This window comes from Asterias rubens, chromosome 4 (assembly GCF_902459465.1).
Source record: "Asterias rubens chromosome 4, eAstRub1.3, whole genome shotgun sequence".
Taxonomy (NCBI): Eukaryota; Metazoa; Echinodermata; class Asteroidea; order Forcipulatida; family Asteriidae; genus Asterias; species Asterias rubens.
In genome coordinates, this window is record NC_047065.1 from 17796782 (window position 1) to 17812998 (window position 16217).

General features: G+C 37.6%; 2 protein-coding genes across 3 annotated transcripts; both read right to left on the minus strand.

Moving 5' to 3' along the window:
* Positions 1–1558: 1558 nt before the first annotated feature.
* On the minus strand, positions 1559–3346 carry LOC117289231 (uncharacterized PPE family protein PPE12-like). Its single transcript, XM_033770251.1, has 2 exons — positions 3028–3346; positions 1559–2997 (listed from the first exon to the last, which is right to left on the minus strand). The coding sequence occupies exons 1-2, from the start codon at positions 3033–3035 to the stop codon at positions 2370–2372; spliced, it is 636 nt and encodes a 211-aa protein (XP_033626142.1). The 5' UTR covers positions 3036–3346; the 3' UTR covers positions 1559–2369.
* Positions 1559–15668, minus strand: LOC117289229 (lysosomal protective protein-like). 2 transcript variants are annotated; one of them, XM_033770250.1, is made up of 9 exons: positions 15330–15650; positions 14375–14486; positions 13666–13803; positions 13039–13194; positions 9923–10014; positions 9098–9182; positions 7093–7239; positions 6502–6659; positions 1559–4122 (listed from the first exon to the last, which is right to left on the minus strand). In XM_033770250.1, exons 1-9 carry the CDS (start codon positions 15494–15496, stop codon positions 3789–3791), a joined length of 1389 nt encoding a protein of 462 aa, XP_033626141.1. In that variant the 5' UTR covers positions 15497–15650; the 3' UTR covers positions 1559–3788. The 2 variants fall into 2 exon arrangements, with proteins under 2 accessions (XP_033626141.1, XP_033626140.1); XM_033770249.1 differs by lacking the exon at positions 1559–4122 and adding an exon at positions 5233–5692 and having other exon boundaries at positions 15330–15668.
* Positions 15669–16217: the final 549 nt, after the last annotated feature.

Sequence of the window (16217 nt, forward strand, 5' to 3'; positions counted from 1 at the left end):
CTATGATCCACACAAATTTGCCTCGAAATTACCTGGCTTTCCTTTAACTGTGCGAACTAAAACATATATGGGGGTAAAAAATTTGACTCCCATAAATGGCCGACCGTCGTGTAAGTCGACGAGGTATAAGGAAAACCACGCAACTTCGAGGCATGTTTGTTTGGACCATTGTATTCTACTTTTACAACATCTTTCTACCCAAGCTCAAAGACAAACTCGACCGATCCTTTAAGACTAAAGTATCCACATCAGAATTGATTGTTGTGCTTTTATGGGGACATCATGTTTGTGTTTCAAAATAATGCTTTAAAAGTGTCAAAGAAATATTTGCCTATTAATTGGAAAATTGCTCTGTTGTTTTTGTCTCAAATAAATGTACAATTTAATTGTACTCCTAATTGTTATCTTGTTAACATTTATATACTAAGTAGGATTTCAAAGAGCTGTTATGTAGTCCTTTATTGCTCAGCAATATTGTTTTTTTAGGTAACCAATTTCTGCTAAGCAAAATGTTTCTGCGCTTAGCTTTTCATTTGGGCAGATGGATGAAAATTAGTTCTACTATTTATGCTATATTTTTGATGATGATTACAATATAAATGTATATCGATGGTTGTAACTATTTGGCGTAAATAATTCTATGCACACATTGTGAAACATTATATAATAATTCACAGAGGCCTTTGAGATCTTTCAGAAGGAAATATTAAATTTATTCAACAATTTCACTGTCCTTAATCCTCTGGTTAAAGTATCATGTATGTATTGGTTAAAACTTCTTTTTGATCTGTTAACTAAAAAGTAACTAGTGATGAATAAGGTTTGTTGTTTGGTAGCGAAACCACATTAGATGGGTACAGGTTCTAGTGCTGTAGTAGGGCTCAAATATGATAACAATGCTGGACTTACCCCTTGCAATTTTTTTTTCTTTAAATTTTGGCTCAAAATTCAAACAAATACTGGACTTACCCCTTTATTCACTTATGTGCTGAAAATGGACAAATTTCTCTCTCTCATTGTATATTTTATTGGTCTCCTTATGGGCTTCGAGGCTTTTTTTTTTTTCAAATTTGGGCTGAAAACTGATTAAAATGCTGGACTTACCCCTTGTGATTTTTTCAATTTTGAGCTCAAAATGGACAAAAATGCTGGGCTTACTTACCCCTTGTGATTTTTCAAATTTTTGGCTTAAAATAGGAAAAACTGATGCACATACACCTGTTTTTGTTTTCAAATTTGGGCTGAAAACCGATTAAATTGCTGGACTTACTTACCCTTTAGATTTTTTTAATTTTGGACTCAAAATGGACAAAAATGCTGGACTTACCCCTTATGATTTTTTCAATTTTGAGCTCAAAATTTACCAAAATGCTGGGCTTACCCCTTGTGATTTTTTAAATTTTTGTTCAAAATTGATCAAAAAGCTGGACTTACCCCTTGTTTCTTTTACAATTTGGGCTGAAATTTGATGAAATGTGGACTTAACCCATATTTCTTATATATTACAATTGCCCTTTTTCTTAAATAACCAAATCATGATCTCATAAGACACACTCCATTCATTATTTTACTGTTATTGAAGAAAATTAATTAACCTACAAATTGTGTAAAGCAATTCCTTTTGATTTAAATATGTTTTTAAAAGCAAAATCTGAGACAGTTTGATAAATTTATCAACAACTAAAGGAGCCCAGCTTTTTAAAACAAACAATGTGCCTTTTAATTTGATCTTATCAATAATGTGAAATCAAGTACTTGAATCTCCTACCTTCCTGATGTTAGACTACTGGGCATTCATTGTAAATGAAAGGCCTTGCTGTCATTTTGAACTTATACTTATACATGAACATAATCATAAATTCTTTGTCGACAGAGGCTTCCTGCTGTTAACTTTACAAACACTATAAATACCTCTGTAGTCTTATACCTATTATCTGCAATAATATTACAGTACTGTTAGAAAGTAAAACATTCATGAAAATCATGATGAAAGTACTAGGCAAGAAAGAAGAAAACTTCAAGCATTATGAAAATAATCAGCAAAAACTAATTGTGTGAAAATCTTTCACTCAGCATATTATAATAATTTTAAGTATTTTGTTTTCTTTCATTATAGCATAGTACAAAAGATTCCTTATTAATGTGTATAAATAATCCCCTTTTCATCAGTCAGTATTACTCTAGTTCAGGCATTCATTGGCAACTCATTTTACATCTTTTTAGTCGGTGTTGAATAAATAAAGAAACTGTCTAACATGAAGCTGATATACTACATGTTCCTTTTTCGTTGTGAGTTTGAAAATTCCACCCGTCGAGTCAGTTTACAAAAACATTTTAGTTAGAATCTTATTTGCTACTGATGGTGTCCACTAGATATTCAGGTTGGCTTTGTGGTATCTACCCATATTCAGGGTGGCTTTGTGGTATCTACCCATATTCAGGGTGGCTTTGTGGTATCTACCCATATTCAGGTTGGCTTTGTGGTATCTACCCATATTCAGGTTGGCTTTGTGGTATCTACCCATATTCAGGTTGGCTTTGTGGTATCTACCCATATTCAGGGTGGCTTTGTGGTATCTACCCATATTCAGGGTGGCTTTGTGGTATCTACCCATATTCAGGTTGGCTTTGTGGTATCTACCCATATTCAGGTTGGCTTTGTGGTATCTACCCATATTCAGGTTGGCTTTGTGGTATCTACCCATATTCAGGTTGGCTTTGTGGTATCTACCCATATTCAGGGTGGCTTTGTGGTATCTACCCATATTCAGGTTGGCTTTGTGGTATCTACCCATATTCAGGTTGGCTTTGTGGTATCTACCCATATTCAGGTTGGCTTTGTGGTATCTACCCATATTCAGGTTGGCTTTGTGGTATCTACCCATATTCAGGTTGGCTTTGTGGTATCTACCCATATTCAGGTTGGCTTTGGGGTATCTACCCATATTCAGGTTGGCTTTGTGGTATCTACCCATATTCAGGTTGGCTTTGTGGTATCTACCCATATTCAGGTTGGCTTTGTGGTATCTACCCATTGTTTCACCTCGTGGACCCTGGTTCGAATCCCACCTCAGACGTCAGCCTAACATGTGGATTGGATTTTTTATTGCCTACCTAATCATATTAGTTTTCCCAATAAGATTTAAATCCCAAATCTAAAACTGAAATATCTTTTTTGAGTTCTGTAAAGGTTGATGTACACTGAAAAACAGCCAGTGCAAACTTGAGGTGATCACTTTGAAATTAGTGAAAGTTTCACTTTAAGTAAATGTTTCACTGCAGAACTTTGCAGAAGGTGAGACAAAGAAATTAAAGATGACTACATAAATACTTTACATTCCATCAGTAGCCTGATCAAATTCTTTTTTCAACTTTAAATTTAGAAGAAGAAAAAAAAGGGGGAAAAAATGTGAAAATATTTTCACAGAATAGAAAAGTAAAAGTCTGCTGATGAAGTCCTTTCAAGAAAAACGTTTATCATCTATTTTGAAGGCACCTAGATTGGTTGAGTGTTTACTTCCCCTTCTTTCTTCCTGGGTTTTCAGTCCTTGTCTAAAGATAGGGTTTTTCACTATTTGGAGTTTTTCTTCAAGATCTAAAGCTGAGTCTTTTTCATCTTCTTTTCTACACAGGTATCTTCCAAACTACGGGTCATCGCGCTAGGTGCTTTTTAAGATCCCTTCGTTTCATAACCCCAAAAATTGAAATAAATTCAATGAAATATTTATGTAATAGTTTACTGCTAACTGTTATACTACATATTCCTACATGTATTTACTAATCTAAGCTTATTGTGGTTTATTATTTAAGAAGTTGGTAATCATCTGCAACGCAGCACCAGGAGTAAACGAAGGAACCATATGACCAGCATTCTTAACAGTCATAAATGTAATCTGGTCATATTCATGTACAAAACCAGCAATCTGCTTAGCATGAATCCAAGGCCTACGTGGTCCTAACTCTTTCTGTTGTAATGATGCAACAAACTTTTGATCACCAAGGAAGTTACACATCATATCAGCATCTCCGTTGTAAATGAGTGCCCTGTGCTTTGGGAGTAGCATATTGAAAAGATCCTTCATGGTTTGATACTGTCTTTTGTAGTTAGCACCAACAACACCACTGAAAGAAAACATGACAAGTTGACAAGAATGTATCAAACATGAAATGAGTATCATCAAGAGGAGGGAGGTGCTCCACCAACAACACCACTGAAAGAAAACATGACAAGAATGTATCAAACATGAAATGAGTATCATCAAGTGGGAGAGGTGCTCCACCAACAACACCACTGAAAGAAGACATGACAAGAATGTATCAAACATGAAATGAGTATCATCAAGAGGAGGGAGGTGCTCCACCAACAACACCACTGAAAGAAGACATGACAAGAATGTATCAAACATGAAATGAGTATCATTGAGTGGGAGAGGTGCTCCACCAACAACACCACTGAAAGAAAACATGACAAGAATGTATCAAACATGAAATGAGTATCATTGAGTGGGAGAGGTGCTCCACCAACAACACCACTGAAAGAAGACATGACAAGAATGTATCAAACATGAAATGAGTATCATCAAGAGGAGGGAGGTGCTCCACCAACAACACCACTGAAAGAAAACATGACAAGAATGTATCAAACATGAAATGAGTATCATTGAGTGGGAGAGGTGCTCCACCAACAACACCACTGAAAGAAGACATGACAAGAATGTATCAAACATGAAATGAGTATCATCGAGTGGGAGAGGTGCTCCACCAACAACACCACTGAAAGAAGACATGACAAGAATGTATCAAACATGAAATGAGTATCATCAAGAGGAGGGAGGTGCTCCACCAACAACACCACTGAAAGAAAACATGACAAGAATGTATCAAACATGAAATGAGTATCATTGAGTGGGAGAGGTGCTCCACCAACAACACCACTGAAAGAAGACATGACAAGTTGACAAGAATGAATCAAACATGAAATGAGTATCATCAAGAGGAGGGAGGTGCTCCACCAACAACACCACTGAAAGAAAACATGACAAGTTGACAAGAATGTATCAAACATGAAATGAGTATCATCAAGAGGAGGGAGGTGCTCCACCAACAACACCACTGAAAGAAAACATGACAAGAATGTATCAAACATGAAATGAGTATCATTGAGTGGGAGAGGTGCTCCACCAACAACACCACTGAAAGAAGACATGACAAGTTGACAAGAATGAATCAAACATGAAATGAGTATCATCAAGAGGAGGGAGGTGCTCCACCAACAACACCACTGAAAGAAAACATGACAAGTTGACAAGAATGTATCAAACATGAAATGAGTATCATCAAGAGGAGGGAGGTGCTCCACCAACAACACCACTGAAAGAAAACATGACAAGAATGTATCAAACATGAAATGAGTATCATCAAGAGGAGGGAGGTGCTCCACCAACAACACCACTGAAAGAAAACATGACAAGAATGTATCAAACATGAAATGAGTATCATCAAGTGGGAGAGGTGCTCCACCAACAACACCACTGAAAGAAAACATGACAAGAATGTATCAAACATGAAATGAGTATCATCAAGAGGAGGGAGGTGCTCCACCAACAACACCACTGAAAGAAAACATGACAAGAATGTATCAAACATGAAATGAGTATCATCGAGTGGGAGAGGTGCTCCACCAACAACACCACTGAAAGAAGACATGACAAGAATGTATCAAACATGAAATGAGTGTCATCAAGTGGGAGAGGTGCTCCAGATTTAAAAAGATACCATTGGTGTGATTCAACATTTTCACAAACGCTTAAATCATACTGAAAGTAGGAGGCAGTTAGTATCCAATGTAGGTTTTTGTAGTTTGATAATAGTTTTGTGCTCATTATATGTGCTCATAGTTTACCAAGAAAGGGATATTTTCCAAGAAAGTGTCGATTAAAAAATTGCACCAATGCACTTAGGCACTTTAAAGGCAACTTTAAATAATTATCAAAATAATTATCAGCATAAAACCTCACTTGGTAACGAGCAGTTGGGAGAAGTTGATAGTAAAAAACATTGAGAAAAACGGCTCCCTCTGAAGTGACGTAGTTTTCGAGAAAGAAGTAATTTTCCACAAATTTGATTTTGAGACCTCAAGTTAAGAATTTGAGGTCTCGAAATCAAGCATCTGAAAGCAAACTTCGCGCGACAAGGGTGTTTTTTATTTCATTCATATCTCGCAACTTCGCCGACCAATTGAGCTCAAAGTTTCACAGGTTTGTTATTTTATGCATATGTTGGGATACACCAACGGAGAAGACTGGTCTTTGACAATTACCAATAGTGTCCACGGTCTTTGAAATGACTTGTGACTTGGGCAATTTAACCGGGCAGGTAGAGGTGGGTCAGTTAAACTTCCCAATCAGGTTGGTTAAGTTATCTGGGGGGGGGGGGGAACTTCCTAGGCTGTTTGCACTGGACTTGTTTACCAACAATAAGTTCAATGTGAACATATCTTACCTGCAAATTGCCCACTTGCTAACATTGTCAGGTATGTGTAGGGCTAGTCTGACCTCAGCAGTATTCAAATATTGAGTCTGAGGTCCAGCATCGATGCAAGGAATCACGTTGTTACTATCAAAGCTGACAGACCCATTGCCTTTGGGGTTCTTTAGTGCCTGGAAATCACAACAAAAACAAAAGAAAATTTATTAATTGAATAGTGGGTTAAGGATTAAAGTCAACAGTAAGTATAAACCATTTAACAAACCTAAAAGTAACTCTCATTAAGATTTTACCACTGTACCTTCATTAATTGTGAAAAGGATTTTTGTTTTTTACTTGCCTGGACTAGCCCGTCGCTGTTACTACTCGGGTGACAGTTAATTTCAAACCAAGACCTTTTAATACAGCTTTAACCACAGCACTCAAACAGTCAATACATATTTGCATACTATGGTTTTTCCTATCTTGTAATTTTAAATGTTATGCAATGCTGTGTTAGTATGGGACGGAACTTTTCCCTTCTAAAATTTACAACTGAATGAAAATATTAAAGAAATGAACATGAGATTTCAAACTGCCTTTTTAAAGCCACAGTTACTTTCTTACTTTAAGAAATGATGGTTCAAAGAAGTGTTTGAGAAAAGTGTTTTGTTTCTGAAGTGAAGAATGACCTGGTACTCCGCCAGCACAGTCACCGGTGACGTCATATGGGTTAATCCCAATACCCATCATTGTATTCTGAACGGTTATTACCTAGAATGAAGACAAAAACAATAAAGAATAAGTAAAAATTCATAAATGTCTTGACTTTTTGTTTGTGTTCTTTATTGTCGACCCTCAAGCAAGGTGTAAGGTGGATACAGTGCACTTGAGAAGTGTTATAATATAATCATTAGCTGTTCCGATCCAGTCGGAACAGCTATTGTTTTCGTCGAGATTTTTATTATTTTTATTATTATTATTATTCTTTGTTTCTCCCTAAATCCCATAGTGTTTGTACACGTTTTTGTGGCAGCCTAATCTCCTAAACCATAATACGAAAGAGTGAGTTTATTATACCAAATTGAAGCTTAGAACATAAGCTTAATTCTTATCGTAAAAAAAAAATTAAAATTGTTAATTAATAAGCCTTAATTAAGCTTATGAATATCTAATTAGCAAACCTAGTTAACACCATATCTCAAAAAGTAGACCGCCGATCCTGAAACTTTTTTCAGCTATACACTAGTCAGGTCCTGTTAAGGTGATTTCTGACATAAAATTTTGGACGACGTCACCATGACGTCATTTAATGCACGTTTTGTGTCTGTGCACAAACACAATGGCTCTTCAAATCTATACTTTAAACTGGTCAAAAACACAATAACTTCGAAATAATTTATCTGTTAGTTTCCTAAATATCATATTATGTGTAGAAAAACACACTGATTCTAATAAGATTTGTTTCAGTCCATAAAAGCAATCAATGTTCGTCTATTAATTAATTAATCAATTAGAATCTTGGCATCATGGGTACAACGTAGTACTTCATAAGTTGGGTGCAGTCACTTTCGTTGCAATGTTTAAACATCTCTATGGCTCTTGCAACACACTGCGGACCTGTATGGGTTGAGGACTCTCGGGGAGAGTCTGAGAAGACGATGTCGTGATGTTTGCATCTTTAACTTGTTTTTGAAAAATGGCAACTAGTAACTAATTAACCACATGACCCTCATTTGCATATTAAATTAGAAAATCTTTGCAGCACCATATCTCAGGAAGTATACAACCGATTTTAAGACTGTTTGTTGCTAAAGACTCTTTGGGGATTGGAAATTAATTTTGAAAAATCGTGACCTCAAGTTGACCCCTACTTCCGGGTTGACCGGAAGTGGGACCATATCTCAAGAACTATACAACAGATTATAAAACTTTTTTCAGTTATAAACTCCTTAGGCATAAAATATAACTTTTGACAAACCGTGACCTCAAGTTGACCTCTACTTCCGGGTCAACCGGAAGTGGGACCATATCTCAAGAAATATACAACCGATTTTCAAACTTTTTTCAGTTATAGACTCCTTGGACATTCAAGATTAGTTTGAAACACATTTGACCCCATGTTGACCTTTACTTCCGGGTCGACCGGAAGTGGGCCAATATCTCAAGAAGTACAAAACCAATGTTGAAACTTCAGTTATAGACTCTAAGGCAATAAATATTAACTTTGGAAAACTGTGACCCTATGTTGACCTCTACTTCTGGGTCAACCGGAAGTGGGACTATATATCAAGATCTTCACAACCGATTGCTTTAACTTTTTCAGTTATAGACTCCTTGGCATTGCAGATTAGTCTTTGGTAGCTGTGGGCCCATTTTGACCTTTACTTGCGGGTCAACCGGGAAGTGTGACCTAATACCAAGAGCTACACAACTTTTTTGAAACCTTTTTTTCAGTTATATTTGTCTTTAATTTTGATATGATTGCTCCAATCATGTGATAAAATAAAAATGCACACACATTGGTTTACAGGAAACAAAATAGAAATAAACAATGACCCAAACTCAAATCTTATAGTTGTCCATTATACATGTAGTTCTAATACAATCAATTCCAAAAGGCAAACCTTACCAAGTCTTGGCATTGCTGGTTTGGTGGTGCAGCAAAGTTACACTTGCCATCTTTACAACAGTACTGCTGTAGCTTGGCCCAAACACTACAAAAGAAATCAAACAACCTAAATCAATCAAAGTACTTGAACAAATGACTCAAACAATTATCTTATCAAGAAGTGTTCCATGTATGTCAGTTTACTGGTTTGCTTCTACATGCTATTTATTCTATTGTACCAAAGACTTTTCCGACGAACTTTTTAGTTCTTACTGTTATTGGGTAGATCTGTTAAATATTTCACAGATCAAATTAGCTTTCACCACTCAAGATTGGGAACTAAATAGCTACCCAGTCTCCAAAACCTAATTGTAGGACTTTTTCCTTATAATTTCACAGCTGAATCTTTCTTATCATTTGATATTTTGAAATAAAAAGACGATCCCCCTTAAGGCGATCCCTCTGCTGCCACATTCACTCTCCAGAAGGTATCATAATCTTGGTTGTGATTCCTTCCTGCACAACGTGCCCAACCAAAGATACTGACAAATAAGGGAAACCGCTAACATAGGGCTAGATAGCTTAGTTGGTAGAGTGCCGGCTCATTAATCTGGAGGTCGCAGATTGACTGGGGTCAATTTGTATTTACTCAACATAAATATCTGATTTTCTTCACAGTTTTCTTCAGGTGTGAACATTTTGTTTTGTTCATAAACATAATTACAGAGTTTTTCCTTCAAGTTTCACAACTTATTATTTGCAAAGTTAACATCTATGAAAAACTTATTTTCTTCACAGTTTTCTTTAGGCCTGAAGAATACAGAGCAGGATCTTGTAGTAACTTACTCTTCTCCAATGATAGCATGATAGTAAGCGTAGTATACTGCAGTATTGGTGTTCATTACTGAATCTAGAAGACCATTCCCAATTGCAAAGCCCTGAAAGCCAAACAATAAATCAAATAAAATTCCTTCAATAAACTGATTAAACCTTTCGGATAATTAGTAAAATCATGGATTTATTTTTGTCTACCATAAAGCATAAACTATAGGAAACATGCAAAAACTGATATGGACAGTTATATCTTTCCAATCTTTTCCACATGTCTTAACCAAAACTTTCTTCTTTACATAGAAGAAAGTTTTGACTCTACGAGCACGGAAAGACATCATCATCAAGCCAGCTGACAAGGGCTCTGCTGTTGTTGTCATGGGCCGTCAGCAATACATCGATGAAGCCATGAGACAACTGAACAACCAAACTAATTATAAACCACTTGACACTGATCCAACAGGCACCTTCTCAAAGGAGATTCAACAAACACTGGACGAAATGCATGACCGTGACAACCTCTCCAAGAAAACTCACAAGTTTCTCTCCCCGGTCAACTGTAGAACAGCCAGGTTTTACCTCCTTCCAAAAGTACACAAACCAGACAACCCAAGAAGACCCATCATATCTGGCAATGGTTCCCCCACTGAGAACATTTCTCTTTTTGTTGACAGTTTTCTCAAGCCGTTAATGCCGCAGATTCCATCATACATTCATGACACTCTAGATTTCCTCCGCAAAATCTCAGGTATTCAGAAGCAGGTCCCAAACACAGCCATCATCGGTACTTTTGATGTAACCTCTCTATACACCAACATTCCCCAAGATGAAGGGATTGCTGTCTGCTCTTCAGCTCTGGGTAAGAGTGGTCACACATCACCGCCCATTTCAGACATTGTATCCCTCATGCAACATGTTCTAACAAAAAACAACTTTTCTTTCATGGGTAAGAATTTCCTACAGGTACAGGGCACTGCAATGGGCACACATATGGCACCATCAATGGCGTGCCTTTTCATGAGCCATCTTGAACAGCGCATGTTGGCATCAGCCCCTTGCCGTCCCTGGGTCTGGTGGCGCTATATCGATAACATCTTTTTCATCTGGACAAGCGATGAAGCAAGCCTCAAAGCTTTCATTAATCACATAAATTCCTTCCACAGGACCATCAAATTCACGAGCGAATACTCAACCAAGGATACACACTTTCTGGATGTCAAGGTTCTCAAGACGGATGAAGGCTTAATCACAGATCTCTTCGTTAAACCCACAGATAAACACCAATACCTACATTCCACTAGCTGTCACCCCCCGACACTGCAAAACCAGCATAGCCTACAGTCAGGCCCTCAGACTCCGTCGAATCTGTTTTAATGATTCTGATTTTATCCACCACTCACAGGAACTTAAGAAACACCTTGTTTCCAGGGGTCATAGCTCTCTAGCAGTCCATCGAGCTATCCAGAAAGTCAAGGCTCGTTCTAGGGAGTCAGTACTTTCCAAAGGACCCAAGAAACAACAGAGTCACTTTTGTTGTCACTTTCCACCCCTCACTTCCTCCCGTTCGTAAAATTACCAGTTCTAACCATCATATTCTTCACACATCAGATCGACTTCAACGTGCTGTACAGGAAGAACCCATAGTTGCCTACAGACGCCCACCGAGTCTCAGGGATCTCATTGTCCGAGCAGAAGTCCCTCCCATTAATGATGATGTTATTCCTCCTCTACCACAGGGAACTTTTAGATGTTCCAACATCTCCAAATGCATCGTCTGTAGACAACACATCTGGGAATCGGACTCCTTCACCAGTAACACCGGCGGTACCACCCATAAGACAAGGGGGCATGTCACCTGCACCACCACTAATCTCATTTATCTCATATCTTGCAGAGTCTGTGGTGTTCAATATATAGGTGAAACAAGAACTACACTCAAGAGGCCACAGATCTACAGTCAAGACCCAAACGCTAGCCACACTTGTAGGTCATCACTTCAATCTTCCTAATCACTCCATTTCTGACATGATTTTACAGGGCATAGAGGCACTAGGCAACCACAGAGAGACTGTTCGTTTGAGTAGGGAGAAACTCTGGATTAGACGCCTCCAGACCATTCAACCCCATGATCTGAACATCCAAGAAGTAAACGACTAATAAACTTTTTGTTTTGCAGTCTCCTTTTTCCCCATAGCTTTTTAGCCTGAGCCTCATTCACTAATTAATTACTTTTTTACCCCACCTCCCCACCCTTGATGTTGTCTTTTGTGTTTCCATCTTCTTGCTTGTGGTCAAGCCAGTCCCTTCCCTTCACCCCCCCCCTTTTTGTCCCCCTATTCATTGTTTACCCCCAGCTTTTTTCTGTATGCTTTCTAACCCCATTCATGTATTTCCACTTCACTGCTTATGTTTCACTAGTTACCTGTTCATGTTTGTTGTGTTGTCATTTAGCCTTCGAGAAAGACTCTGCTAGGGTCGAAACGTCAGGCCATTAACTATTTTTTGCATTCTTTACATAGAGTATAACTTCTGCCTCCACATTTGACAGACCATGAGGAAGGTGTGTTATATCCTAGCAGTTAACAGCATTTGACTCAAACTCTGGTGTTTCTGATCAGCAGAGTGTGGGTGCGAGTCCCGGTCTTGCTTCAGATTGTGTTCTTTAAAAGCGAGACATTTAACCATTATTGCTTCCCCCTTTGGAAGGGACGTACAGCAAGTGGTCTAGTGTACTGTGTATCACACAACAAAAAGAACCCTCTTTTATGGCTAAGAGAAGAGGTTTGACTGGTGTTTCAGGCAGTGGCAGTTTGTAAACTCGTATAAGGTGCTAAAGAAATTGGCCTCATAAAATAAAAGATCTATCATAAAATATTTCTGATTTTTCAAGCCATTGAGTATTCAGGAGTGTTGAGTATTCAAAACATGGAGTTGTCAACCACCGGCTCTTTCCTGACCAACACTACTCAAAAGAGATTTACACATGTTGCAACCACAAACTTCACTAATTACTTCCATCATGTAAAGTTTTAAATCCTACTTACAATATTAATAATATTCTAATCATATTCTAGAAACACAAAGTGCACTTCCCTTTCGATTAATCATATTTGGATAAGCTATTTCTTTACCTGGAAGTTGATGGATGCATTAGCCATGACTTTAACGGACAATGTTGGGACATATACTCCTCCATAGCTCTCACCAGTAATGAAGAAAGGTTTCTTGGCCATGTTCGGAAACTTGGCAAAGAAATCAAGTAGTGCCAGGTAGTTGTTCTTAGCAGTCTGGGGGTAAACAAAAAAGAAGAAAATTCAAATGTTGTATATCTTGACTAATAACTTTTAACGCCTCTTCAGCAGGTAAAAAAATAAAATAGTCCCCAAGTTCTCTTAGTGCAAGTGGCTTCTAACGCAGAACCTGAAAAGCATCAGTTTACTTTCTTTATATAACTTTGCAAGTGAAGGGTAGATAAACCAATTATCTTTAGTCATGTTACATACATGTAAATATGTGCGACACAGTTAACCCTTTACAGTAAAAACTAAATAGCTAACTTCGCGGCCGGCTCAGAGCCCAAATATCCTATTAAATAGGGATGCTTTATAACATTGTACAAGCCAACCAGATGATTTGGAGAGAATTCTAACTGGTCCTGAGGTGTTTGAACTAGCGTTTGGCCAGCAGACCACTGTTAAAGGAGAACCATGGGTTTCCCTGTAGAATACATCCCATAATATCGATTATCATAACAATACCTCATTGTCACTCGTGGTGTAATTCTGATCATCGGAGTAAGAGAACCCAACTCCTGCTGGTGCTTCAAGAAAGATAACGTTGGCCACTTTGCTCCAACTATTTGGATTTGGTGTTAGAGTTGTCCCATCAGGATTAATCTGGAATATAAATGACATTAATTGTTCAATTCAATTCAATTCAATGTTTATTGTCCATAAAATAGAAATTTGCTTTGTCAAACATACCCACATAATTTATTATGCAATTAAATCTCAATCTGTGAGTCTGTACCAAAATGCAGTCATTATAGGCAATCTAAGACAGAGTCAGTAAAACAATATTATATTATTCATAGAGAAACAAGCCTGAAGATCCAAATGTGTAAAACCAAGCATGTATTATTCTGTACTACAGGGTTTGCCCTTAACTTGTTCAGTGACAAGCCTGCAGGACCAGTTTACTTGTCATTCCAGTAGTCCACAAGTCTTTTCACTAGTCCATACTTCATATGAAATAGGAATGCTTTCCAACACTACACTGACCTAGCCAGCCGGACCACTTTGAGAGAATTTTGAATGATCCTTGGGTTTTTAACGGGCATTTGGAAAACAGACCACTGTTAAAAGAAGTTGGCTCCAAGAATACTAAGGTCAACTAAGTCCATCAACATGCTACTAACTATGCACTGCATTAACATAATTAGGCATTTTGGTTTTAGTATTTTTTTACCAGATATGGTCCAAGCTCAGACAAGTAACCATCCAAAGAACTGCATCCTGGTCCACCATTCATCCACAAAACTAAAGGATCGTTCACAGGATCTCGTTCAGATTCTACAAACCTTCAGATGCAGGAAAATAAAATAGAAAACAAGTTGTTAAACATTCCAGTATCACAAAATGTCATCAAATTGCACATTGCAAAGTAGTTGTGATAATCGAAACCCTCCATTCTCTCAACGGAGAGAGGAGGGCTTAATTACTCCTAGAACTATGAGGTTCATTATTCCGCTATCGTCTCCATGAACGACAGCGAAACAAGGAGACGTTAGCATGGATACAGTTTGCGGAACAAACCTCATTGTTCTAAGAGTAGGTTCAATTATCAAAACTAACTGCAAAGGTCTTTAAATAGCAGTCCCATTTTTTTCTAGCCACTGGACTTTATCTGGGACTGGGAGTGCCTTTGATCTTGACTGCGTCTTTTACAATTTCAAATTCCACCCCTACCTTACCTAAATAGAAATAATGTATAAAACAGACAATTTTGCTGCTCTAAAATAGTCTCTATTTTAATTTAATTAGTCATCAGTTTCGTCTTTTGGCTGAGCACCTTTGACAAACAGTTTTTCACTGAAAGTTGCCCATGGATAAACAATAAATTTATCTATAAATATTAATATACACCTTTAATATTAATGTAAAGCATTATCGGATAACTTTCCGTATGGCGCCACCACTTTTTCACTCATATTTACAGAAAGGGATATCTCATTGAGGTAAATTAAATACTATATTATTTCATATCGAATGAAAAAGTGGTGGCGCCATACGGAAACTTTTCCGCATTATCTTCTACTAAGGCTAAGCACTAACTAGAAAAGTAATAGGCCTATGACTTTTCATTAAAATACTGTTTTCTTTGCAGTGCAATGCAACAAAATAAAATGAGTGTTTTGCATTACCAGTAATGCAGTTTGATCGTGTTGGAGGCGCTGAGATAACCGGAGTATTGCCTCGAAGAAAGTTGTGGATTAAATACACCAGGCAATGATTTCACTTCATCTTCAGCTGGTTGGGCTGAGGTTAAACACACCACACAACCAATAACGAGAAATAAAAGAGTATTCATCTTCAGCGAAGACCAAAACAGTTCTACCCTCCCTCAATGCCGACTTCGCTATCTACTCGACAAACACAGTTTATCAAAAATGCCGTGTCAAAACTCCGATCCTCGATCCCAAGCTAAACGATTTTCCTCGAAGCCAGCATAATAATGCACACACAAACCGTGAGGTGCGATCGACAAGAGGAAACAACCTTGTGTAACCATCGAGTCATGTGATTTGTCACATGGTTGGTACTATACTATCGGTGTTTTTTTTTTACCCGGTGGGGATGTGGGGCGGGGCGACACACAGTTCTTTTACTTTCCATTTGTGATTGGTTGCATATAAAAATATTTAGGGGAGTGAAATGAATTAATTTCATGAAAAAAAAAATAAAATTCCAGATTGTCATCCCTGGGCCCAGTTCAGAAAATACTGCTTGACAAAACTCCTTTGATAGCAAAGCAAAAAAATAGTGGGGCACCATAATACTTTCTGTGCTTAGCAAGTTTTTGTGCTTACAATTAATACAAGCATTGTTAAATTGGGCCCTGGTTTCACATTTCCATTCATCCCCCGATTTCACATTATTAAATTCCTCCAATAGTTTATATACACACTATACAGAAAGCATGATACACGGAAATTAAAGGCCCGAGGGGGATTTGAAGGAACTGCATCTACAAAAAAAAAAAAAATAGTACACAAAAAAGTTTTTCTTCTTAATAAACATGATTGACTTCG